The sequence below is a fragment of the Thermobia domestica genome, chromosome 2 (genome assembly GCF_964235325.1).
Source record: "Thermobia domestica chromosome 2, izTheDome1.hap1.1, whole genome shotgun sequence".
NCBI classification, from domain to species: Eukaryota; Metazoa; Arthropoda; class Insecta; order Zygentoma; family Lepismatidae; genus Thermobia; species Thermobia domestica.
In genome coordinates this window covers 75,686,356-75,714,099 of record NC_137455.1, presented here as the reverse complement: position 1 = coordinate 75,714,099, position 27,744 = coordinate 75,686,356, and the positions used below count along the sequence as shown (strand labels likewise).

General features: G+C 37.2%; 1 protein-coding gene across 1 annotated transcript in view; it reads left to right on the top strand.

Annotated features, from left to right (window-relative positions):
• The first annotated feature begins 373 nt into the window (after positions 1–373).
• The window catches only part of LOC145672859 (uncharacterized), a 40,947-nt gene continuing 13,576 nt past the window's right edge, over positions 374–27,744 (top strand). Inside the window, exons 1-5 of the mRNA XM_081742026.1 lie at positions 374–511; positions 6,497–7,120; positions 9,429–9,944; positions 18,319–18,693; positions 22,571–23,185. Coding sequence (XP_081598152.1) covers positions 497–511; positions 6,497–7,120; positions 9,429–9,944; positions 18,319–18,693; positions 22,571–23,185 — 2,145 coding nt within the window. The 5' untranslated portion in view covers positions 374–496. The remainder of the gene's footprint in view (positions 512–6,496; positions 7,121–9,428; positions 9,945–18,318; positions 18,694–22,570; positions 23,186–27,744) is intronic.

Genomic DNA, 27,744 nt, shown 5'->3' with positions numbered 1-27,744 from the left:
ACAAGTGCCTGTTTTACACGATGAGATTGTTAGTCTCACGCCAAACGCGCAAGCTGGAGGACCACGCCTTGACGTGTTTCCACGACTACTTGTTCTATATATTCGCAGCTAACCTCTGTATGTAGACATCTTCTGTGGTGACAGAAGTACACGTTATGAGCAAGATATTACGCAACAATAAATCTTACCACGTTAAGATAATATGTATACTATTTAATAACAACTGCAATTATAGAAACTTGGAATCTTGAACCCCCCTTGATGAACTTCTGTATACGCCATTGTATTTACCTCTTTGCAAATGAATTATGTGCAATTATAGAATTTCATCATTGTTATAAATCCTTGGTTACATTATCAAAAATTATCTTATGTTTTAGAAAACACTTTTGGCGTTAAAATTTGTTCTTATTTGTTTGGTTTAAATTCAAAATTCATAAGTTAACTTTTAAAAAAATATAGTAAAAGATATTTTGTAAAATTCTCAAGTATTACTATGTCCACTCCAGAGGTATGTAACTCTCTATTTTTTAAAAAAAAAATCTTTTCATATGTCAATATTATTACTTACATGGTGTGTAGGAATTTGATTTTTTAACAATCCTTAGTAAGTGATTTATTAAAATCACGGAAGTAGACGTAATTGTAAGATTGTAATGTTAGTACGTTCGTCCGTTACGCCACACCATGTCTCTTGAACGAAAGCGATTCGCGTATGACCAATAGCAATAGATAGCTAGATCAATTATCTCGGCCGAGTTCGCTAATAGAATCAATCCATTAATATCTTCATAGATAATGATGGCTATCCATATTCCATTTATTGATAAATGTACGTTTCGCACAATGCTAATACGCAAACCTCAAAATGTTTAAGAGCTACAGGTGGCATAAACACCTTGCCAAATATATTTAGGTATTCTAAATCCTTATTACAAACGCAAGCCTATTTATTTTTAAATGTACGTTTCGTGCTACTTTTTACTGTCTTTAGCAGAGTTTATTAAGTTAGTAATGACTTGAATAATTTTAAAATATTTGATCTAATTGATTTTTCAGGAAGATAGTAGGTATATATGCTTTTTAGATATACAGGGTGTTTGAAAAGAACACTGACAAGGTTTGGGAGGTGATTTCTGACATTAAGATAAGACTAAAAGTATAGACCAACTTAGGTGCACAAATGCTTCCTTTCGGAGTTATAAGCTGCCGAAAATATGAAAAAAGAGCTTTAAAGGTCCATAGTTCCAATACTATGGGACCTACCGTAGTCGGGTCAAGACTTCACTTAGGAATTAGTGTGTGCCCTATCCAAATATCCAAGTTTCAGAAGCCTGCGATACTTCTGCAACAATTTTTATAGAGGTAGTTGAAGTACTTCAAATTATATGCTCCAAGCCAAACTCACTCTATAAAAATTGTTGCGTGAATACCTTAGGATTTTGAAACATGTACAGGGAGTCCATAAAGTCCTGCAGGAAAGTAAAACTCTATAACTTGGAAACTACGTAATGTATTAACAAATACTTTTTGATGTATCTGGTGATCTTGCAGGCCAAGGTGTGGGTTCTCTTCGGCCAATCCATCTCTCCTTAAATTCTTCTTTAAGAAACTGTCGAACTTGAAGGACATAGTGCGACCTCATTAAGGATGCCTAACCTAGTAAGTTCTGGCAAAAGGAATGTCTGTAGCATGTTCAGATAATTGTTACCATTTACCGTCTCTTTCTTGAAGAAAAAAGGTCCGATAATGTGGTCCATTGAAACAGCACATCACACATTGACTTTGGGACTACCCCGCTTGTGCCCCTCGAATTCACGTGGATTTTCCACTCCCCAAATTCGGTAGTTGTGCCTGTTCACTTTTCCCGACACATGAAATGTGGCTTCATTTGAAAACATAAATCAAGACAGAAGGTCACCATCTTCTTGTAAGCGGGTAAGTATTGACTCACAGAATTCCATTCTCATGTCACAGTCTTCCTCTATCAGCTCGTGCACAAATTTTAACTAATAGGGCCGGGCCTTCAAATTCTTCCGTACGATCTTGTGTAACGTTGACTTCGGTATTCCCAGTTCCAATGACCTACGTTTTCCCAGTTCCAATGACAGCGACTTCATTGGACTCTTGGCTACGCTGTCCTGCAATGTGTGAATCACATCGTCACTCGTTCCTAGCCTTCCATTGCGTGGTAAATCTGACACACTTCCCGTTTCTTTGAGCTTTCTCATATCACCTTTTGATATTTGTTTCTGGTGGGGGTGTTTTCCCATACGTTGTTTGGAACTTTCACCGCACTGAAACGCAAAATTTTAATTCCGCAAACCACAAATCACATTGTGCCTTTTCTTTAATAGACGCCATCTTAAGTCACGTGATTACCAGCGCAAACGTCAGCGAGGATTGTGGCCAGCATCAAACATTGTGGCCAGAACAAAACTTTAAACTTTCCTTCTTCCAATCCCAAAAGTTTATACACTTAAACGTAACGGTTTCCAAGTTATAGAGTTTTACTTTCCTGCAGGACTTTATGGACTTCCTGTATATAAAAAAGACAACATATGCTGTGAATTTCGACAACAATTCCCATTATCCCTTTTCGAGAAACGAATTTCTAAAGATTCCACAAAATGGGACTTTTCCCACGGGTTGGCATCACCGGGCTTTGTTTTCTTAAAAAATAAATAAATAAGAAGCATTAATTTTTTACAAACTCTTTGTTCAGTGAGAATTGTTTAGGACTGATACTACATAGGTATAGGCAACTAAGACTATCTTGAATAAAACAGAATTCAATTTTGGATATTGACATTTCAATTTTTTCCTTTTTTTTTTTTTCGAATCGACACAAACCGTTTCGGGTATGACTAGTAGGAACATCTAGGAACATTTATGCGTATCAAGAATCCAAGTACAGCCTGTCTCATTTTAGGTTACGAACTGTGTGTTGGTTGTTTATACGAAATTATCTTTACCTCATTCTTTATCCAGCCCCTTAGCGAGAACACTGTAAGACAATAATACGGGATCAGGATAATTTGTTGAAGAGGCTAAAATCATTTGTGCAAGTAGGATATTTTGCTACGGGAGAACCTTGCCCCTTCCTTTTGTGAATTAAAAAAAAAAAAAACTTTAAATGACCACAGTTTCAGCCTGTGGTCCGGTGGTATTCTAGGATGGACTGCACCCCTCCTTGTTGTTCCTATGGGCAGGCTCGCACCTAGAATTTTTTGTAGGAAGGGGTCCAAAATGTTCTGGGGGTTGCAATATGTCTATGTAGTATTAAACCTGTGTTATTCTGCATCCGAAAAGACAATAAGTAATTATTTATTCCTGCCATCTATTTTCTCAGAAATCTGATAGAACTAGATTATTTTTATTACGAAAAGAAGTTGTAAAATCAAATAATTATGCTACATTAGTAATTCCTCTGTTACATAGGTATAGTTATGTTAAGAATGTGTACAGATGTTAATCGAGCTATTAAGTTTTGGGAACCCCCGTTCATCCACCCCTGTTTATGACTGAAACTTAAGTTCACCACCTTACAGTTATAGTTTCTTAGTACGTAAATGCTATTATTATGAAATACAATTCTTCTTAATGACTTACTTAAATATAGAAATAAAAACATATTTGAAATGTATTGAACAACTATCATAGTTTAGTGTGTTTAATTAACAGCTTCTGAAAATTGATTTGAAAATCATACGTAATTCTAACAAGCACATTATTTCGCGGAGGGATTATGTCCTACCCTGTGTCTTTTGAGGGGGGGATTTCGTCCAGGGAATTTAGTCCTAGATTCGATAAACTACTGAAAAACGGAATAAAATTTTGTTGTGAAATGACTTGACATTAGACCGAAGTAAGTCTGTTTCATGTTCGTTTCAATTACAATGTCAAACGGCTTTCTTGCAATTGAGTCAACCAATTTTCCATTTCCTTGCAGGTATCTTTTTTTTTTTTTTTTTTTTTTAAAAAAATCACATTCATCTTTAAAGTAGAAGTGAATAACACTGCTAATAACAGAACTGTAACCTAATCATTTTTTCTGAGAAACAAAAGTAGAATAACATCTAAAATTTATGATGAAACTTGAAGAAATAGTCAGCGGCGCAAATCTGTCTTTAACATTGGGGGGGAGGGGAAGGGGGACAAGAAAGCCTTTTTTTTTGTTGTTGTTGCGCGATGTTCAATATAATTGTGAAGTTGAAACACAATCCTGTAGAGAATCAGGGAGCAGAGTTGTCTTCAACATTGGGAGGCTGACAGATTTGAGGCTTATTCTGGAGGGACATCAATTTCATCTCACTTTCCGTTGTGGCAATCGGACAGAAATCACATTTCCCCCCAAAAAAACACTTTTCAAATCGAATTATTGGGGGGACAGTCCCCCCAGTTTCAAGATTGGAGAAGATATGTCCCCCTCATCTCCCCCGAGATTTGCGCCAGTGGAAATAGTCATTCTGCTTACAAAATCTTGTTAAAATTGTTAAAGAAAAACTTCCTAGAAAAGTCCTTCCCTGTACAGAATTCTCCGTCTCGAAATGTTAACTTTCTACAAAGTGCTGGAGTGTCTTTAGGAAGAACGAGAAGACACTGTGCTATATAGAGCAAAAAATAAGAGATAGTGAAAAGCAGTTTTTTCAATCGATTTAGCATTCTAAGAATAAATACGACCTTCTCTCTAAACCCTCTATTGAAACCGAAAATGGATTAAATCAATCACTTCAAATTTTAACATTGACCACTATAGAGTAAAAACGGTAATAGAAAGCGAGAATCGGTTTTCTGCAATCAATTAAGTTTCTCAATATTACAATCCAGCTCCACTCTAACATCTGTTCTAAAAACGGAAGTGGCAGAAATACTATTTCCGGTTTCAATATTAATTCACGCCATATAAATTAAAGTCCTTCACTTGGTGTACATGTGCAGACTGCTACTTATTAATACTTATAAATTCAACCTACTCGTAATTTCAGTATAAAATTATATTTACGTACGAGGTGTGTTAGAAAATTAATGAGAGTGGAAACACTATGCACGAATCGACAACGCAATTGCCTCCATCTTCACTAAGCAGTTAAGTTAACCTTAGTCGCTTACCCAGTGTAAGTTGGAACTCTCTCCAGTTGCTGCACAATTGATTTCTTAACATAATAAAATACATTGTTAACTGAAAATATTTAATTTCTTTTCTAACACACCTCATATATTAACACATTTTGATAAAACAAGAGACTGAGGGAGGCAAGGTGACCAGAATTCTTACTTGCAAAAACGGGACGCATACGAATAAGCTACGGGGGTGGTGGTGTAAATATTTGATTTCCAGATTGCATTTTGGGACTCAGCAGTGTTTTCAATTTACAAAATACACAAGTAGGAGTGATAACACAGCGTTTCTAATTTAAGTACTGTCCAACAATACTTTTAACTACTAATAAACTACTTACCTCATTATTGAATATCTGTTATTCTCTACTATATCATTACTTTCACTACATCGTCTATAGCGTAATTTTCACTGGCATTTTTGAGAGAATGGATCTTCTTTAAAAGTTCTTTGTTTGTTTGCACCTAACAATTTGTAGAAATTGGTACAAGAATGATCAAAATTAATCTTACTGGTCAGCATAGCTTCCAAAGCATCTGTAAACAGTTTTTTTTTTTTTTTTTTTTTTTTTTAATCACTAGTCCACAAAGCATTCATGTGCGAGAATACACGTTCAGTTGGAGCATTAGTCCCGGGTAAACAGAGAAGGAACTTCACAAGCTTTAGAAGATTTGAGTACGGTACGTCATAAGAACAGAAATGGGAAAATATTTCTACCCAGCAGTTGTCAGGAGATTCTTTATTTGAGTTCCACTTAAATAAACCTCTCCAATGAGTGTTGGTACGGAAGAGTGTAGAGTTTGTATTGACCATTTATATTTTGGTTAATAATTACGGGACACCTGGGTCATTTTTCCTTAAAAAACGGGACATTTAGGCGTCCCGTTTGAGAATCAGAAAAAAGCGGGACAATGATTTAAAAAAGGGACTGTCCCGGCTAAAACGGGACGCCTGGTCACCTTGGAGGGGGGGTACAGTAGAATAGCATCATTAAAGAACCTTTGTTTTTCGAAGAAAATAGAAAATTCATTTTATATAAATCACTGGACATCCTTCCCCATTGATCTGGTGGTTAGTGCGCGTGCCTTAAGCACACATAGTCCCGGGTTAGATTACCGTTGGGAGAGTAATAAACATATTACCGTATCTCGGATTTTACTTTACACTGTAGGTCCAGATCTTCGATAGCCTCGGTGCTGAAAAGAGATATAAACTTTAACAAACAAACTAACAAACCAATAAACTGAAAAACAGAGAAAAGCGAAAATACTCAACATTGTTAATATATTTACACTTTTCAAATAACTTTACGACCTATTAAGCTCTTTTCACTTTTTAACTAATATAATATAATTTTCACTTCTCTTATTGCAGGATCAAGCCACTTGGGTTATTGTTGAAAATGTTACTGCCAATAGTGCACAATCTGACTCTGCACAATCCGTTCAGGAATCGACTGGGATTAGGGAAATCATGCACACAGTGTCTGAGCCAGTCATGAAAGATAACTCGCAGCAACAGTCTCAGGATATTTCATCTGCAGGAACAATGAGTGCAGGAGAAAATGCGAGCTCTAATATTCGACGTCTGAGAAGAAAGAGGCTGAGGGAGTCAGCGTGGAAAGCAAATCGCTTTAATGTTGACATTAAAATGCCTGCACAACAATCGTTACAAACACCAACAACAAATAGGCCTCCTTTATGCTCATCGACCTCCAAGAAGGATTCGGAAAGCAGCAACTGGAACCTTATACGAGATCAGATAGCGGAAATCAGGAACCAGTTGCGTTTGCAAACTCAGAAGCATCCTACATCCGAAACACCAACGGCAGAGAAGAAATCCCAGACAGATTCTGCAGCAGCGCCTGAAGAAGAAACGGAAGGAGTCCGCCCCGTTGCAAGTTCTTCTTCTCATCATCATCATCATCATCATCGTCAACACCATGAAAACTTCTTACATCGAACTTTGAAAGATTCTCCTGTGGAAAGCAACAATGTGGTAAGATAATATTTATATCATTTCAATATCCAAAACTCAGTTTATATAGAGTAAGTAGTTGAATCCCTGTTCTTATTGCGTAGTACTCAACCCATAGTTTTTCGTTCAAAGCTTTAATTTAGGCAAAACAATACCCATAACAAGTTCATTAAGACGCAGCCTCACTAGATTTAAACATTTTGTGATTTTTAATTTGGGGTTGTTGGTATAGTTCTGTAATCAAGCTTTATTGGAGGGTAGATAGTGCGATGAGGAACGCCATAACTCATTTTTGACAAATATGTCACATAGCGATTCTTCGAGGCGCAGCGACGATATTTATAATGCAACACGCATACTGCAGTCTGCACCCTACTTCTTTAATAATACATAATGAACTATCCTATTGACTTTGCTGAATATTTAAATATGCCGGTTTTTCTTATTTAAATTCCCTCTCTGTTCGTATTTTTCAATTTTCACATAAATATCTGACTTATCACAATTAATAATTATTAACAACGAATAATAACATTAAAAGGTGCAGTCAGTGTGAACAATGCAGATCACCTGTGTTAATGAGATATTTTCATTAGTGATTAATAAATAAAACATAGTTTATCATAGTGATAGCCTTTCTTTGAGCTGAGCGAAGCGAAGCTCTTATACTCGGGTTAGCCGTTTGGTTGTCCGCGAACTCCTCCTAGACCGTTTGGCCGATCTCAACCAAACTTAGCACGCTGATAGAGTATGTCGTGCTGAGTGACAACATAGGTCGAAATCAAAAATCCGATGTACCATCGAGGAATAATCACCGAAAAACGCTTCCTTCTAGACCGTTTGGCCGATCTCAACCAAACTTAGCACGCTGATAGAGTATGTCGTGCTGAGTGACAACATAGGTCGAAATCAAAAATCCGATGTACCATCGAGGAATAATCACCGAAAAACGCTTCCTCCTAGACCGTTTGGCCGATCTCAACCAAACTTAGCACGCTGATAGAGTATGTCGTGCTGAGTAACAACATAGGTCGAAATCAAAAATCCGATGTACCATCGAGGAATAATCACCGAAAAACGCTTCCTCCTAGACCGTTTGGCCGATCTCAACCAAACTTAGCACGCTGATAGAGTATGTCGTGCTGAGTAACAACATAGGTCGAAATCAAAAATCCGATGTACCATCGAGGAATAATCACCGAAAAACGCTTCCTCCTAGACCGTTTGGCCGATCTCAACCAAACTTAGCACGCTGATAGAGTATGTCGTGCTGAGTGACAACATAGGTCGAAATCAAAAATCCGATGTACCATCGAGGAATAATCACCGAAAAACGCTTGCATAGACTTAACATGGGGAAAAAGTTTTCACGCGATTTTTTTGTCAACAATTAAAAATGGCATTTATTATTGCATAATGGCCAGGAATGATTACGTAGTTTAAGCTCGCTCAGCTCATTTCATTGCAATCGGGTACATCCATTGCATTCCTAGTTTAGGAATACATGTATTTATGTTGTCACACATTTCGTTTTTGACAGGGGAGGAGAGTTCAGATTTTGATGGTTGAGGGGAGCCTCAACTGCAAAAAGTTTGAACACTTCTGTTTATAGCCACAACCAAGTTTTTATTTTTCTTCGAAGTTTTCCCGAAACGCTTGTCATAATTTTGATCGTATTTCATAAATAAATGTTTCATAATAACTTAAGGCGGATTTTCATGCAAGCGTCCCGTTGTGTTCTTTGCTTGCGATGTAGCTGAATAGCCAATTGAGAAAATTCAGTTCGCTGTACGGTTCAACGTGTAACACAACTTTCTCTTGGCTACACATAGAAATCCAAGGATGTTATAAAATAGAGGATCTGCTCATACGTATCGTCATCATATGAACTCAATGAAGCCGAAAAACAATCGAGCATCGTCTGAGCCGGCACGTCTGATTGGCTACTCTGGTTTCTGCCTTGATTGTTGGCTCGAAACATTGCGATCTTAGTGGCGCGGAGTGGGGAGAGTGGGTGTGGCGAAGCTGTGACGCATGGCTTCACGATTTTGTTGTATGGGCAGATCCTCTATTTTATAACATTCTTGTAGAAATCGCAAGCAACAGACGCTTGCATAAAAATCCACTCTTAAGTTTGACTTGATTTACTTTAAGAAATGGGCGCGAAAAAGTTTAATGCACTGGTTGGTACTATTTATTTATTATTTAAAACATCATACATTTATAGCTATTACTATGTTCTTTAGGTAAATATTGCAAAACCACATGAAATAAAATTATCTTTACAAAACAAGTAGTAATTTCTTTTCTTTTCATTGTTCATTGGCAGGAGGCAGAAGAATATGCTCTGAATGGAGATTCTAGTGAAAGTTCTACAGGCAAGGAATTCCTTTGTCTGGAGAAAAAGGACCCTATGTTAAAGCTTTTGGCCTTGGCTGCGGAACATTTATTGGAAAAGATCGATCAGAAAGTGCACGATAACATTCAGAAAATGCTAAATAATTTCGAAGACGAAGTGGAAGTCACCTCTTTAGCGATTGGTCTTCAGATTGGGAAGAAATTGGTAAAAATGGTGTACGCTGTGACTAAAGACAATCTTGATGTACGTAAGCGAATAGAAAATCTTCAGAAGAAGCTTCACGAAGACAGGGAAAACCAGATTGAAATGGAGGTGTCATCATTCGCCCAGTCTGCTTCTGATAAGTTCTGCGAAATGGACGGAGCACTTGCAAGAACATCGGACCAATTTCTGGAGAAAGCAGCATTTATTGCAAAGAACCTCCGTGAATGGGAAAGAAGGAGGAGGACATTAACTCACTCAGGAAGTATTAAGAACCTCCAAGGAGTAAGTATCCATTGAAATTATTATTCAGATTTTCTTCACTTAAATTATTCCACATTTTCATAGAGGTTGCACTTACGATATCGTGCTAAACTCATACTGTGAATCTGGTAACCTAAATGCTCGAGAGTTTTCCTATATACCAACTAGCATCGCCAAATGACTCCGCATAGGAAAAAGCACAAAATATATGTGTTGGAAAAGGCCCAACAGCTAGTAGTAGATTTCCTACACAGCTGCAGATTTCCTGCGTAACTTGTCTGAAGTTCTCTCTCGCAATAGACTATATTTGATATCTCGCAAAACACCGCCAATAATGCACGATTTTTTAAAATTCCCTTTTCAGATAACATGCTGTTGTGCTCCACTCTGCCGCCAGTTCATACAAAGTTTCATTACACATTACCTAAAAAAACATATTCATATACCGATATGTTTAATCGTAATTTATGTGTATGAGAGGCCGTAAAGCCAAAAGCGTCGCTAAGACGTAGAAAGAATAACAATAGTCTAATTGTTATAATAATTGAAAACACGTCAAAGTGGTAAAGACACTTACAATTCGAATTGTGTAAGAAGATAAATCAAAAAAGTGCTCGTAGAGCGGGAGGGTTACCTTGCTTATTGTTCTGAGCTCATGTATTATCCTTTTGCAGCACTTGTATCAAGACTCATAAAATGCTTTGTGTGGAATGTTGTGCTGTATGGGGCGGAAACGTGGACATTACGTGAAAGTGATGAAAATCGACTGGAAGCATTCGAAATGTGGGTATGGAGAAGAATGGAAAGAATTAGTTGGGTGTAGAATAAGAAGAGCGGAAAACGAATAAGAGGGTGTTAGAAATAGTGGGGGAGAAAAGAACATTTTTAGATACTATTAAGAAGAGGAAAATAAACTAGTTGGGACATTGCCTGAGAAGAAATTGTATCATGAGGAACGTCCTAGAGGGTATGGTTGTGGGAAAGAGAGAGAGGGGGCGAAGAAGACTACAATTAATGGATGATATAAATACAGAAAGATCATACGTTAATACGAAGAGGTTAGCAGAGGACCGTAGAGCATGGAAGCTTCTCAGCTTTGGTAAGTGACCTGCCAATAAGGGCAGGATACCTTTGATGATGATGCACTTGTATTTGCAGACAGGTTCAATGCATGCCAGTTGCCTCTGATTTCGTAGTGAGTTAATGGTCAACATGGGACGCAAGACAAGTGAACATTCCCTGACGCAACGCGATGGAATTGTAACGCTTTATAAACAAGGCAATAGTTATTGTGCATTCGTGAAATCTCTCTCTATTACCTTTGACGCTGTTAGTTCTAAAATCAAGAAGTACAAAGAAACTGGAACAACAGAAAATAGACGGGAGATCCGGAGCTTAGACGCTACGAACGACGGAAACTTGTTAAGGGCCTGTGACACATCCATAAGATGTCTGGGCCACAACAACCGATTTTGATGAAACTTCGTAGACTAATAGGACATCTTACAAAACTAATGTAACTAGCAGAATTTGTCGAAAAAGCTGTAGTTTCTTAAATACAGTCGATTCATTAGAGATGACATTTGTCGTGATATCTCGAGAACGGATCCACCAAGATCAAACAAACTTTGCAAGCCATAGTAGATACATGATAGCTTTAAAACGAAATTGAAATGAATTGTCTGTACCTGCGCAAATAATTGTGCGCATGCGCATATCTGAAAAACATGAAGACTGCGATATATTTTTCTCTTGCTTAGTTTCAACTACATGACGAGTATAACATAATAAAACTAACTAACTAACTAACTCTATGGCCTATGGAACCCGGAGGTTCAGTGCCGCGTTCACAAAAGCTCTCCACTGACTTCTATCCTTAGCTAACTGCATCCAGTTTCTACTTTGTATTCCAATCTCTCCGAGATCCATCTTAATATTGTCCTCCCATCTGCGCCTAGGTCTTCCTAATGGTCGTTTTCCTATGGGTCTACCAGTCAAGACTTTGAAAGCGTTTCTACTTTCTTCCATTCTAGCTACATGACCCGCCTACCTAAGCCTCCTAGACTTGACGACCCTAACAATGTTGGGTAAAAGATATAAATTATGTAGTTCCTCGTTATGAAGTTTCCGCCATTCCCCATTCCCGTTCCACTTGGGTCCGAATATTCGTCTCAGAATCTTGTTCTCAAATACTTTCAGTCTAAGTTCTTCCCTCAGAGTAAGTGACCATGTTTCGCAGCCATACAAAACAGCAGGCATGATTATCGTTTTGTATATTTTAAGCTTCAGATTCCTCGACAGAATTCGCGACGACAAGAAATTTTGAATCGAATGGTAACACGAATTCCCTGCTTTTAGTCGACATTTAATTTCTCCGTGAATATGATTTTCCTCTGTTAATATTGATCCTAGATATTTGAAACTATCCACTTTATCAAAAGTATTATTTAATATTTTAACGCATCCATAATTTGCTGTATTCCGGTCCCGATGCACTTCCATGTATTTAGTTTTCTCTGCATTTACTTCTAAACCCATGTCTCTGCAAGCGTTTAATAAGATCTCTGCATTTCTTTCTATTGTTCTCCTATCATCACCTATTAAGTTTACATCATCAGCATATGCCATGACCTGGTGAATACCGTTCAACTGTAGACCCTGGTTGCTATCTTTGATTTTCCTTATAGCGTATTCCAGAACAAAGTAAAATAATAATGGCGACAACACATCTTGTTTCAGGCCATTTTCGACTTGAAAGCTCGTGGACAAAAATTTTCCTACCCGGACGTTACTTTGGGATTCATTTAAACATATCTGAATTAATCTAATTAGCTTTCTCGGTATTCCAAGTTCTGTAAGAACGTTGAATAATGTTTCTCTCCTAACCGAGTCGTACGCCCTTCTAAAATCAATAAATAGTTGATGTACCGGGGTATTGTATTCCTACTTTTTTTCGAGTATTTGGCGAATGGTAATTGTTTGGTCGATAGTTGATCGATTCCGTCTAAATCCGCATTGATAATTTCCAATAATTTCATCTGCGTATGGGGTCAGTCTTTCTAATAGAATATTTGAAAGGATTTTATAGGATGTTGACAGAAGAGAAATGCCTCGATAATTATTACAGTCAGTTTTGTCGCCTTTCTTGTGAATTGGAACAATGATTGATTCTTTCCACTCTTGTGGCAATTCTTTCTTGTTCCAGATAAGGAGAATGAGTTTGTGTATCTTGTTCCACAATTTTTCGCCTCCAGCTAAAATTAACTCAGCCTGAATTTCATCTACACCCGGAGATTTGTGTTTCTTCAATTTCTTTATAGCGGTTTCTACTTCTATTCGGTTGGGTTCTGGAATATACGGTACTGCGGTGTGCATCTCCTTTTCTCCACACACACTAGTTTTTGGTTGCGTGTTAAGCAAATCGTCAAAGAAATCTTTCCATCTATTTAAGATGCTATCCGTGTCAGTGAGAACTGTACCGTCAGATTTCTTTAATATATAAGCACGAGGTTGATAGCCATTCTTAAATTCGCTGATCTCCTTATACATGTCTCGAATGTTTTTATTTTTACTATTATCTTCAAGTTCCTTAATTTTAGCTTTCAGAAAATCGCGTTTCTTTGTTCTAAAGTTTTGGAAGTGTTCCGCCTGATATCTGCGAAATTTTGTGTAGTTTTTCGTTCGGATTTTGTAGCCAGAGTAATTTTGCCTGTTTTCTCTTCTCTGCTAGTTTTATGCATTCCTGGTCGAACCATGGTTTGTTCCTACGTATTTCCGCGTCCCAATTTTTCTTTTGCTGAAATTTTAATGCTATCTCTAATTTCAATCTAGGTATCCTCAACACTAGTGCACTCCGAATCTTCTAAAGCCGAGAATCTATTCGAAACTTCAATCTGGTATTTCTCTCTTACCTGTCTCTCTTCTAATTTCTTTAAATTGAATCTCTCCGTTTTCGGACAATGAATATTACCTTTATTCAACGATAACCTCTCTCGTATTATCGCTACTACCAGGTAGTGATCAGTGTCGCAATTAGCCCCTCTAAACGACCGGACATCAATTATGCTAGATTGCCTTCTTCTATCTACTAAAACTTGATCAATTTGATTATGTGTTTTCCCGTCTGGTGATGTCCAAGTGTATTTATGAATGTCGCGATGTGGGAATTTTGTACTCTTCACGATTAGGTTTTTGGATGTTGCAAAGTTCACGAGTCTAACACCGTTGTCATTACTTTCCTTATGCAGACTTTCGTTCCCTATAATCGGTTTGAAAATGTTTTCTCGGTCTACCTTCGCATTGAAATCCCCTAATAGAATTTCCATATGGTATCGCGGGAGTTGGTCAAATATCCGTTCCACTTCTTCGTAAAAACTGTCTTTTATATCGTCATCCTTATCTGCAGTTGGGGCACGTACATTTAAAACAATAATATCACTCCACTGTCCCTTAAGAGTAATAAAAGAAAGTCTGTCAGTAACAAATTCAACCCGTTTAATTGCTGGTAATATACGTTTATGAACAAAAAACCCTGTTCCTAACTGGTGATTTTTATTCCCTTCCCCGTAAAAGAACGTAAAATTTCCGGAATTCACAGATCCATTTCCTTCCCACCTAACTTCCTGAACTCCTACTACGTCCATTCTATATTTCTCTAACTCGTTACGTATTTTAACGGGATGCAAGAAAAAAACTAGACTCAAAGGTGAGCGTTTTCAAGCAATTGAGGTGAGAAGATATTGAGGTGGTCTGCCTCTAGTTACGCATTCTGTCTCGCTTCTCAGTCATACATTTCCATTACACTTGTGTAGAAGTTATATATTTAACGTTAATAGTCACCATATTCGGGTCGTAGTAATATCAAGTACTGTAAGTCATGAATGTTGCACAACAGCAACATAGTATTAAGAGAGCGTAAGAATAAGCTATCATGCCTATTGTCGCAGTCTATTGGAACACGTCAGTGTGATGCAGGCATCTATGCTTCAAAGAAACTTGCAAAATCATAGGCCATTCGGTTACCTATATATAGTTAGTGTGGCCATAAGACGAAACCTTTTGGGGTTGTCTCATCTCGTCGCGTGAAACACTGTCGTCACAAAAAGTTATAGCCTGGTTTCAATTAGGGATGGGCAAAACCGGTTTTTATAAAGACTGGAAACCGAAAACCAACATTTCAGTTTTCTCCAAAAACCGGTCCGGTTTTCACCGAAACCGGTTTCATTCCCACCAAAACCGGTTCGTTTTTCCACCGGAACCGGGTTCGTTTTCTCCAACACCGGTTCGGTTTTTCACTGAAACCGGTTTCGGTTTTCTCCAAAAACCGTTTCGGTTTCTCACCAAAACTGATTTCTGTGAAAACTTTTGGAAAACATAACACTATTTCTGTGGAAACGGAATCGATTTCCGGAGAACAACGGATAATATTCTGGTCAGAAATAGAACCAATTTTGAAAAAAACGGAACCGGGCTTGAAGAAAACCGAAAGCAGATCCGGTGAAAAACGGAACCTGCTTTGTAGAAAACGGATAACCGGTTTCGTTGCAAAATTTCGGTTAAAAACGGTTTCGGTGAAAAATCGCGTTTTTGAAACTTTTCAAAACACTGTTTCGGTTTTCCTAAAAACCGAAAACCGGAAAACCTGTTTTTGTGCCTACCACTAGTTTCAATAGATCGCGACTATAGGCCTCATAGTTTATCCTTACGCTCTCTTAATACTGTGTTACTGCAGTGCAACATTGAGACTTTCAGTACTTGATATCACTACGACCCGAATATGGCGACTATTAACGTTAACTATATGATTTCTACACAGGTGTAATGGAAATGTATGACTGAGAAGCCAGACAGAGTGCGTAACTAGAGGCGGGTGTCCGGGGGCAGACCACCCCAACATCTTCTCACCTCAATTGCTTGAAAACGCTCACATCTGAGTCTAGTTTTTTCTTGCATTATGTTATACTCGTCATATAGTTGAAACTAAGCAAGAGAAAAATATATCGCAGTCCTCATCTTTTCGAGATATGCGCATGCGCATGCGCAGGTGCAGATAATTCGTCTTAATTTCGTTTTAAAGCTATCATGTATCTACTATGGCTTGCAAAGTTTGCTTGATCTCGGTGGATTCGTTCTTGAGATATCACGACAAATGTCATCTTTAATGAATCGACTGTATCTCAGAAACTACAGCTTTTTCGACAAATTCCTGCTAATTACATAAGTTTTGTAAGGTGTTCTATTAGTCTACCAAGTTTCATCAAAATCGGTTGTTGTGGCCCAGACACCTTATTTGTTATTTTTCCTTTTTATATACACTTACGCGGAAAACTATGGGGTATAAATCAATAGCGTCATTTTAGATTTTGCTCGGAGGGGGAAAGATGCTCCATCGACTAAATAGTATCATGTTTTTACTATTATATTAGTAAACAATCAATTAAAAAGTATGGACTTCTCAAACTCAGGAAGGGCAATGCCCCCCATATTCTACCCAATGATGCCCCTGGTATGAATATTTATTTCAGATACTTCTCTTGCTATCAGTCGAAAAACCGGAAGTTTTTCTCCCTCATTATATTTATCACGAGATTGTCAGAATACCGAGATTATCTGATTAATAATACTCTTAATTATTTTCTAAACATATCAATATAGTTTAATAATATGTAATGTTTTTTAATGTGCAATTTCATTACCTAACTGATTCATACTAGCTTTGCTATATTTAATAACTTGCACTAAAATACAAATTGCTGAGCAAAGCAACGTTTATTATAAAATAATAAATGTCACAGTTTCGCCAACTAACTAAACATATTGCCTTCATCAGACACTGTAAAAACAGTTTCAGTTTTTACAGTGTCTGATAAAGCTAATATGTTCAGTTAGTTGGCGAAACTGTCACACGTTTATTATTTTATAATAAACGTTGCTTTTCTCAGGAATTTGTATTTTAGTGCAATGTAATTTCATTCCCATCCGAAGATGAACGGGCAGTACAAGATAGCACCTTATCTGGGGATATATAAAAGCATATAAAAGCAAAGCAAATTTGAAGGTAAAAGAGAAAACCTACCATTCTTATGTCAAAAGTTACTTTTTGTATAACGAGTTAGGCAGATAAAAATATGCCCCTATTTTGACATAACATACCGGACATCCCTGTTAACCAGTTGTTGACTCCTCAGCTAAAAGAAGTTACCGATTTGGAGGCAGAGAACTGGGTCACTGTCCATCGCACATCGTTTTCATCTTCGAGTGGTTTTACGGATAGATGGTTTTGCAGCCTGCAAAAAAAGCAGAAGGTCGTTGGTATACGATATGATAAATACACCGGTTAGGGAATTTTCTCCGTCTCATTCCTAGATCTTAGCACAGATACTTCTTTCCATGTGTGGGAGCTCGTTTCCGTCGTGGATGAGCACACTCTTGTGATGAACCAGAGTAGGACGTTTCTCCAAAAATGCAGTCCGTAAGTGTTCAAGTCGCTGACAGCAGATATTGATTATCTGGTTACGTTGGCAAGAGATCAAAATGGATTATCCCACGAATATCCCATTAAACCCCAAACATCACTTTGCAGTGATGGAGGTCCTGTTTTTGCACAGTTCCTGTGCCCCCTTTAGGAACCTGATGACATTTACGTATAATGTTATGGTAGAGGGCCAACTTTTTATCCCCTGTCACCATTCTGTACAGAAATGGCTCACATCTTTGAGGGTGAATAGGAAACTGCAGATGTCCACTTGCTGCTGCCAGACTTGCTTGCACCTCTGCTAGCAGGGCATTGTCGTCCAGCTGCAAAGATCTATATCCCTTCTTTTGGCTTATGGCAATATGTGAGGCTGGTGTCCCCAGACCGAAACCTTTGGAATCATCTCTGACACTTTTGCACATCCACAACACCTTGACAATATGGCATAGATGTTTCGCACCGCTGTGCTTGCTAGTTAAGTGCCCCTGGTAAAGTTCCTACAATATGACAAACCGTATGTGGTCCTCCAAGACTGCTATGATCAAACAAAAACCACAATTCCAAAACGTAGACTAGGCCATTTTTCTTCTACACACTGCTGTACAAGGAAGTACACTATATGACACAGCTATGACAAACGTATGCCGTTTATTTTGCTATTCAATCGTCAGATGGCGTCATTGCAGCTTTCATCGAAAAAAAAAACAATATTACTTATGGGATGAGCTGATAATATGGTAACCGTACAAATAACTGAAGAATAATAGTAAACTGAATTTGCCTTCGAAAACACTATAAATATTTTTTTTATTGATTTTAAAAAGCTTTGCAAAAGTGACAGATTTCGAATGTCTATTTTAATTAATTGTCTGTTTAGCGCACAATTAAAAGCATTTTCTTATTTTTTCATTTAAATTTTAGCGAGTGAAATATGAGAGGAAAGCAACCTCTTTTTCAATGATCCAAGAAAGTTACAGATTCGTTACCATGTTGGAGATAGCAGCTGAGAGATTTCTGCGTAAAGTTGAACGTAAGATTTCAACTAGCTTTTATAGTCTGGTGGAGGAACTCCAGAACCATTGGTTAGAATGGAGTCATGTTAGTATTGAATCGACTCTCCGTGATATAAAGAGCTTGATTCTCGACCTGGAGATTATGGACCCCAGTGAAGAACTACAACTCTATGAGAAGTTGAGTGAGTTTGAGGCGTTGATTGATGAACGTGTGAATGTAGCCAGGAATAACGCTGCCAGCAGGGCTTGTATGATGCATCGGAGGTTGGATAAATCTTTTAAGGTAAAAATTTTAGTTCCTATTTTAATGAAATACGAAATAGACGAATAGTTTGGTGTTCATTGCATCCGACTGTCTGTCTATAACCTTCTATAGGAAGACAGTTAAAGATAAGCAATTTTTGATTTCAATATTATTTAGTCCGAGGCAGAGTTTCTGTAGGTAAAATTATTTCAAAATAGCTCACTTTGTGAACACGGTGGTTCCTTCTGGGGCAATTAAAGATAATCAATGGAAGCTAGTAAATGACTAAAAGTAGAATAAATTGATTGTAGAAAAAGCTGGTCCAAAGAGTTCATGTAGGGGCGCCGATTCTGAGAACCGAAGGGAACCCATGCCCTTCAAGTTTCTTTGGAATCCTAGTGGGAGTGGGTACAAGATGTTACGTAGATATCGTTTCACCTATTCTACAGTAGACGGTCATTCGTATACGGCAGTAGTCACAGGCACATGAAGCTAAGTTAAAAATAATAAGGTTGTATTGGTTAAATTACTTATATCATTCACTGATAGACGCTTACGTGTTGATTTCAGCATTCCGTGCACAAAATCTAAAAAAGATAATTTATTCCATTACAAATGGGAGCATGATTGTCTGTCATTTAAGAATGATTGATCGGGAAAGAAAATGAATAAAGCGTCCTTCAGTGATGAATCAGGAATTCACGACGTCGCGTTAGAAATTTTAAAGTTTTTATTTTTTTTAGTTCACATGTCCTTCTCAGCAACGAGGCTGTATGAGATGTGGACCTACAGTTTTAACGTGAAATCCTTACCACATGAGCTCCCGCCGGGAATCGAACACGGATCTTCCACATCAAAGGTGCGTACGCCAATCGTTTAGTCACGAGGGAGCTCCAAATTTAAAATAATGTTTAAGCACGGCCAATAAACCAAATTCCCCTAAGATTGCACTTTCACTTTTGAAGGAAGTTTGTTTGAATTATAACTTAGCATGGCTTAGTAGGCAACTTATTTTACATTACAGAAATTATGTTTAAATTGTGTAATACCACAAAGATTCTCTTAACAACTATGTAAGAATTTTTTTAACTATTATATTTAAAAAGATTGAATTTTAATTTGTATTAAAATCGTCCTTGATGTTTTGTTATATAATTTCTGACATATCTGAAACCACATGACTTCCCGAAGATACAGAAACCTACGCCAATGAGTTCGGAAGTGGTAATTTACTCCAAATATCTCTTCCTAGAGCCTCCAACAGTTCGTAAGAATTTTACATTTTAAAACAAATAGCTCGGAAACGGCTGAAGATTGAAACTTCTGACTCCAGTTTCAGACAATCGGATGCTCATAGAAATGAATGGGTAAAATGAATGCCGAACTAATACACTCTGATATTTTAAACTATACTTCCATTCCCTCCTATCCTCCATAAAAAGTCATGTAATGTAATTTCAAATATATTTGTCCTTACCGAATCTGAAAATGTTGGTGTTGCTATTATCCATTTTTGTTTAATAATGAAGAAAATTTTATATTTTTGGATCCAACATTCTGATCGAGCTATATTTTGAGATCGAAAAGGGAAAAACAAATTATATCCTGTAACGCAGGAAGTTCCAATTGGGAAATTTTTAGGACAATAAATAAATTTACTTTGTAATATACAGGGTGAGGGAAGTAAATATCATACCCTTAGGCTCCAACCCACTAAACCTAGGCGCTAATCCGAGCCTGTCCACCTGTGTCCCTAGTACCACAAAAAAAATCCAAATGTTCATATTTTTAACCTTCTATGAGCTGCTAACTTTTAATATTCTATGAGATAATAATAATAATAATTATTATTATTATTACTATTTTTATTCCTGAAGATTTGATAGTTCAAGTATTGAAGCATCCGAGTATTGAAGTATCAGAAGAAAATAAAATGTGTGTCATCTCCGATCAATCGCCATCAAAAATTCTAAAGTAAAAAAAAAATGTACTGGCCGTTCGTGGATCCGATTCGATTCGACCACCTTCAGATTACTGATCGAGCGCCTTGACCACTTAACCACGATTACTACGCAGCAATTGATTTGTCTTTACACGCCGTATTTTATTCAAAATAAAGGAGTTTTGTATTTTGTTTTTAAAAAATCTGTAATGTTGAATTTAGTGAATACAGTGATATAATGCCCTCCGAATCAATTACATATTCCTGTGTTTTGCCAGTCAATCTGACTATTAAGAAGCTACTATTTTGAACAAACAGAAAAGGCTCTTTATTTATTCGAGTCGTAAGAAGTAACGCTTTAGATGAGTGGTTTGTGGTGATGCATAGACCTCGTCATTGTACAGACAAGTAGGTTCGCTCAGAACCACACCTAGACATTTCTTACCAGTGGTCGTTTCTAGATTACTCCTTTATTGAATCTGTGTAAATTTCCTATGTAATATTAATGACAGTATAATAAATACTAAAGTGGTTAGAGTTGTAGTTTTCTAATCTGGCGGCCCGGCTTCGATTTTCGCCTTCGCTGTTTACACTTCTGAAAATGTTTCATTTACGAGGCTGAGCTCCAGTTGGATGCTGCTAAATGAAAGATAATCTCCAGTGGAGAAATTCAGTGTTGATGTAATCCTGAAAATAAAGGAAAGAAAATGAATGGAGAAAACGAGTTACAGAGTTAATTTTGTTAAAGGTTCTATATTTGATATTAACCGTTAATTTCGTGCATTTTAAAATTGTTGTTTATTGACACTATATTTTCCTCTTTTCTCCGTGTGTCTTAATGTGTAAATTTGCACAAATATTAAACAAATCGCGAACTCTCAATTATATTTGCAACCTAAGGGGAAATACGCTAGTACGGATAAGTTCACAAACTCGTTCAAGTGTTATCGAATTTTGCATTTTTAATATTTACGAATAAATTACTGCATAACAATATTTAGCATTTTCAAAAATGATTTAACGAATAATGAAATCAGACAAGTTCTTTTTTCGAAGTAACATACGTATCAATCAGTGGCGCCGGAACCTAGGAGCTCAGGCTCTGTTAGACCCCCAAAATTTTCATTAGGGTCTGGGTTCTTCCTCTGAATGATCAATCCATACTTGTAATTGATTTGCAGGTAGGACTATTGTTAATAGTTTTAAAACTCAGCGCAAGGCTTTGTGTTTATTAAAAAAATAAACTAATACAAATACGGCATAATCTATCAGTACATTATTTCATACACATATGTGTATAGTCATTTGAAATAAGTTAACTTGTTTATTTAATCCCTCATTTGAGTTAATTATAAGATTATTTAAGTTCCCCGACTGTTATCTTCTCATCGGCGCCTCTGGTGTCTGTATATTTTTTTTCTGGAATTGTGCTGTTTTCTTTGAGTACAAGTATCCAAAGACTCCCTTTTGCCATTTCGTCAGCCAGCGTTTCTCCTCACTCCTGCACAAAAACACACTTTACGATTTGTTCTTTTAACAGGTGGGGCAACTTCATGCTGCTGTTCTAGCTACTCTACCAGGCGTAATTAATCTTGTAGCGGGCGTTAGTTGAGTTGCCTAACTCACGGACTTTGTACCTCAAGAATTTCTGTGGCCCGCTGTACACATGTATTTAACCCTTTCTGACCGGGAAATTTCAATGGGAACCATTAACGTCATTGGTACGGTTGAAATGAATCCAACTGGCACCTAACGTCGTAGTTCTATTTTTTGTAGACAGATTGCAGCTATTTGCTGTTCTATCAAGAATAGCTGATTTCCTATGTCGAAATTCAAGGTAATTTGAAGGAAAAATCGTTTATTTGATAATAAATATGTATATCAAGTTAAATATATTAAAGTTGTACTTAGCATTGAATTATTCGTTAAGTGCTATATAAGAATTTCATTGTTATTTTTTGCTGTTTAAAACAGGTTTCATCTCGATTATTCCAATGGCAAGTTGTCTATGTGGCTAATGGCCTTGTGCTTAAAGAAAAATATAACAGCACCATCTCGTCTTTGAAAGGTGAGAAGGGAAGCCGCAATCAAGGAACCAAATCAACACCGCTTTTCGAATTCTTAGTCGAGATGTCCAATGACGAAATTCGGAAGGACCCATTGGTAATATTATTCCGCCTAGCAGCATTTCAATTCTTTGAGAAAATGGACGACAGCTTCCACAAGACAATCCAGAAAATTATTGAAGAAATCGAAGCCAAGCTAGAAGATATGGATAAAACAGCTGGTGAAAGATTTTGCGAAAAGTTCGATAGTTTTGCATCTAATCATTTGGAAATGTACAAGATGGACATTCAATCATGTGTGAACGAAGCCCACCAGAAAGTAAAAGAGATGATGGAGGGACAGGTGAAGAAAATGGTTCGTTACATCGAGGACAAGGGTTCAGCGTTAAGCAGACGTGTTGCTGAAATGTTTAAAGAGATATCCAAAACATTCCAAGAGCAAGTGGCCGAGGTATCTATGCATCTCTCCTTTGATAGTCTAAGCTCAATGGCTCTTCCGGATGGATTTGCAAAATCTTCTAAGGTAAGGATGACGTACTTCTATCCCAGAACAGAATTAAATGTGAATATAAGGTTAACTTAAGAGGCCCTATCACGGCGAAATTAAAATACCGCTAATTTTACAGTAGTTATGTGATATCTTTAAATAGATAAAAGATAATCTAAAAGTGGAACAAGAGCTCGCTAGACAATATTATTTTACATGTGATACAGTTATCACGACTTACTTATCTGCTTTCGATTTCCAGCCATTTAGAAAATTAGCATTCATTTTCGCATTTCTAAATAGCTGCAAACGAAAAGCTACTAGAGTACCTCACGGAAAATAATATTGTTTAGAGCGCTCTTCTTCCACATTTCGATTATCTTTTATCTATTTTAAGATATCACATAACTACTGTGAAATTAGCGGTATTTTAATTTCGCAGTGATTAGGCCTCTTAAATACTAATTTAATGTCCAATGCTCAGATTGAAGTGGTAGATGATAATTGGAAGTTTAAGATAATGAAACAACTAGTAGAATATTTGAAAGTGAAAGAAAATAACAAAACTTCGAGTAAATCTCACAGATAAGATGGTCTTCTTTTTTGAGTCAGCAATCTCGCGATTGATTTCAACAACTTTGGATTATTTCTAAACTAGACGTTGCATTATCTTGTAGTGCATTCCCCTGTAGTTTTTCTTTCCTATATCTTTTATACTTCAATTGTAGCCCTCCTCTCATGGACGCCCGAAGGGGGGGGTAGAGTGGGGCCCGGCCCCCTTCTGGCACACGAAAATGTATACGTAATATAACAAACTCCGTATATTAAATACCTGAAATGCCAGACGTAATATAGAATCATGGAGATGGGCCCCTCCCTAGAAAATTTTCTTCAGGCGACCCTGCTTCCTCTGGATATTTTGCCTTCTACTGTTCCATCTATAACCAATAGTGTAATTCCTCCATGTCTTATGATCTGTCCAATCGTTCTATTTCTTAAACACCGTGTGCGTGGGTTTTCTCGGGATTCTCCCGTTTCTTCCCACTTTCTTCATTCCACCATTTCATTCATTACTCATCGTCACCGTCTCCCTTAGCCTAAGCGGCATAACCGTGGGACGTAAAACTCAAAAATTTCATTTCATTTTCATTCTATTTCTTCTTTTTGACGTAATATTTGTTATACTCTCTACCTTCTTCTATTTGTCAATTTTTTTAGATGTTCCATTTTTTTGAGCAGCCATTTTATTTAGATGAACAGCCCTATAAAAAATGACTACCAATGACATCCTTTTTTTAAAACCAAAGATTTGTGGTATTCTCTGTATTAAAAAAAATGGAAGAGAAATAAATGTACAAAATTTTATGTTCAGTGAAGATTTAAACCTACTACGCTACAAATACTGAGTAAACTTGTTGAAAGTTAAAGTTTGAAAAAGCAAATCGTCACTTTTGAGAGTAAATTTTTGAACAAAAAAGTAAGATTCACCGCACGGGCATCGTTAGGGGGGATCGAGGGACGCGTCCCTCCCAGATTTTAGTCCAATATATTTAAAGAAACTATACTTCTTTGTATATATAACTTTTGTCGGAAAGAGGATTTTGATTTTGATTCATCCGACCCCCCCCCCATATGTTAAAAGCTAACGACGCCAGTGCTCACTGTTCATTTTTTCTAAAAGGCGCCAATGTTGTTAAAAGGGACACACTGAGAAAATCTCAAATTTTCACAAAACAATCGATACTTGCGTAGTAACAAGTGGCTAAAATTTGATTACTGAAATTTGAATACTTTCTGAGTTACTTCCATGTGAGAAAATCAAGAAACGACACGCTGTGCAAATATGGTAAAAACTATGTTCTAAATCGAAATAATATATTAGTAACACTATCCTAATATATTTGTTTTGTTTACTCAGTTCACACTTCAAGCACAAACGTAAACGACTTTTAATCCCTCTCTTTTTATGTTCTTAAAATGTCATTGTTGAAAAAAAAAAAAAAAAGGTTGACTGATCTCTTTACATAGTTTTACGCTGATATTGGAGCTTCTCCCTGCATCAGCTGTGAATTCTATTGGCGATAGTTTCCTTAGGCTCTTACTGATTGACACGCAAACTTTATTATCTATAGAGATTTGGAAAGAAGTTCTGGGTACATGTGGATGAAAAAGTAAATAAAAAGATCCTCCTTGGTTTCTTCAGTTTTCCCGATCTACCCACTTTTGTCGTAAATGCAAGCTACGGAATCTTGATTTTTAATGACAACATACTTTATTCTGGAATCGCTGTAACGCTGAAATCAGTAAACTCTTTTGAACGTGAGTATAAACAACGTATGACTTTTGCTTGAGTTAGAGGTATCTCCTGAAATGACCTTGTCTCCAGTTTATGACCAATTGGCCACGCTTAAAAGAAAGATTTTTGTGTTTGTGTTGTTTTGTATTTTACTGAAACAGTAACGTAAATAGTGGTCCCGCGTAGCGTAATCGATAACGCTATCGCCTTTGGTGCGAGCGGTCCCGGGTTCGATTTCTGGTGGGGGACACTCGGTCGAAAAAGTGTAACAGTTTTTTCAGGTCAACCGTTCTGAGTGAAATTTTCTTCATTTACATCAGTCAAATGCCGGGATGGTACTTAACATAATGGTCCCAGGGTGTTTCTTTCCTTCTTCATTCCTTTCTCCCTCCCCCCGGTTCCCCGAACAGTGTATTAGCCGAGGGATGTCATCCCACACATGTGACGGGCTAACATGGTCATAGCTGCCGAAAGCTTAGAAATCTAATTCCCAATTCCTAGAAAGCTAAAAAGGACTTCCCACTAATAAAGTACTCTTGACTACTTAATGAATTGTATAAGCTTAAAAATTACATAAGCACTTAACAGTGTTCATTATGATTTTTTTAAAAAGAATTGTTTTCTTCAAAGGATGATTAACAATAAGTTTCCTCGAGTAACATATTATTACAGTAAAACAACCTTTACACTTGAAATGAACTATATGATTTAATACCTAACATATAGTGTTTAGTTGTAGAATAAACTGAGCAGTTTTGTTGCTAATAAACCGAATTTTGCCATATAAAATAAACTGCAACTCACAAATTAGTCAAGTTTCATTAATCAGATTTTACTTGTTATTACGCAAATAGCAATTGTTTTACGAAAATGTGAGGTTTCTTCTGTATGCCATTTTTGAGATATTTCTGGTAGAACATGGTCGATTTTCGAAAAATCGCAATATTTGAAGAGCTATAAGAAAGAATGATACTCTCCAAGTTTTTTTTTTTTTTTAAAGAAAGTAGTAACCATGAAGACTATATCTAGAAGAAAATATTAACAGTGAGTCTTACTTTTTTCTTTAAAATTTTTAATTTCAAAAATGACAATTTACTTTTTTGAAACTTTAATTTTTAAAACTTTTATTCAGGTATTTGTATTGTATTAAATGTGCAGTGGATATAAAATTTTGAACACTAATTCTCTTTCAAAGAATTTTTGGTTGAAATCATTAGGCCTTATGCAGAGTCGTTTTGATGTTGGATTAGCGCCATACTAAAAGCCTGACTACTGCAGGAAACATATTTTAGTCGAACTCCTTAGTATGGCACTAAACACGCTTCAGAACGACTCTGCATAAGGCCCATTATCTTTAAGAATAACGGAGCTGCGATGTTTACTGTAAACCTTTGTAAAGTGAAAAATAGGCTACACGCTTACACAAAATGGCAGTTCAGAAAAACAACTGAGCATTTCACAAATGAATAAATTTTTGTTTTCTATTCTCTAAATATTGTAAATTTACTTCGTTAAGAATAAGGTAGAGCAATCACACACAGGAATCGATTTTCTCCCACAACCACTTTTGTTATAAAACATTTTGCTATAAAACGATATAACATAGGTTCACCAGAAAAACAGTCCGCCAGCTAATTAGGGTAAATAGGTATCCTAAAGCTCAGGCAGCCAAGGGAAGAATCTCCATAAAGCTCCAGGCTGAGTGGAAGTAGGCTAGGATCAGGGGCGGATCCAGGACCGACTTCTGGAGGGGCGGTGGGTTGTCATAATGGTACTTTTAAGGGCTCCAAACTCCGGGATGGATTTTATTTATATATATAAAGTAAGAAAGTTTCCTTTTCTGGGATGGGGGGCAATCGTCCCGATCGCCCCCTGGATCCGCCCCTGGCAAGGATTCTCAGTGCTCCACGCAAGCAAAGAGAGGTTGGAGTCAAACAAATCTACAGATAAGCTGAATTGGAAGGAAACCACAAAGTTCTACACAAGCTGGATCGTTGCGGCTAGAAATCTCTCACAAGGAAGCAAGACAGCAGGAGAGGGGTTAAGTTCCCAGAATGCTCCAGGCAAGCAGAATGGGCAGGAGGCCTCAGAGCTCCAGGCAAGCTAAGAGAGGAGGAGTAACCAGTCGAAACTGATGTCGAGTGAAGCCATGCATGAAATTTTATACCTCCTTTCTAGCGGCGGAGGCGCCGATGTTCTTCTTCCATCACATGAGCAAGTGGTGACGATAATTTCTGTCGTCTGCTTCGTGTAGTAGCTTGTAGTGGCATGGAAGATGGGTTTGTTTTTAAATAAAAGC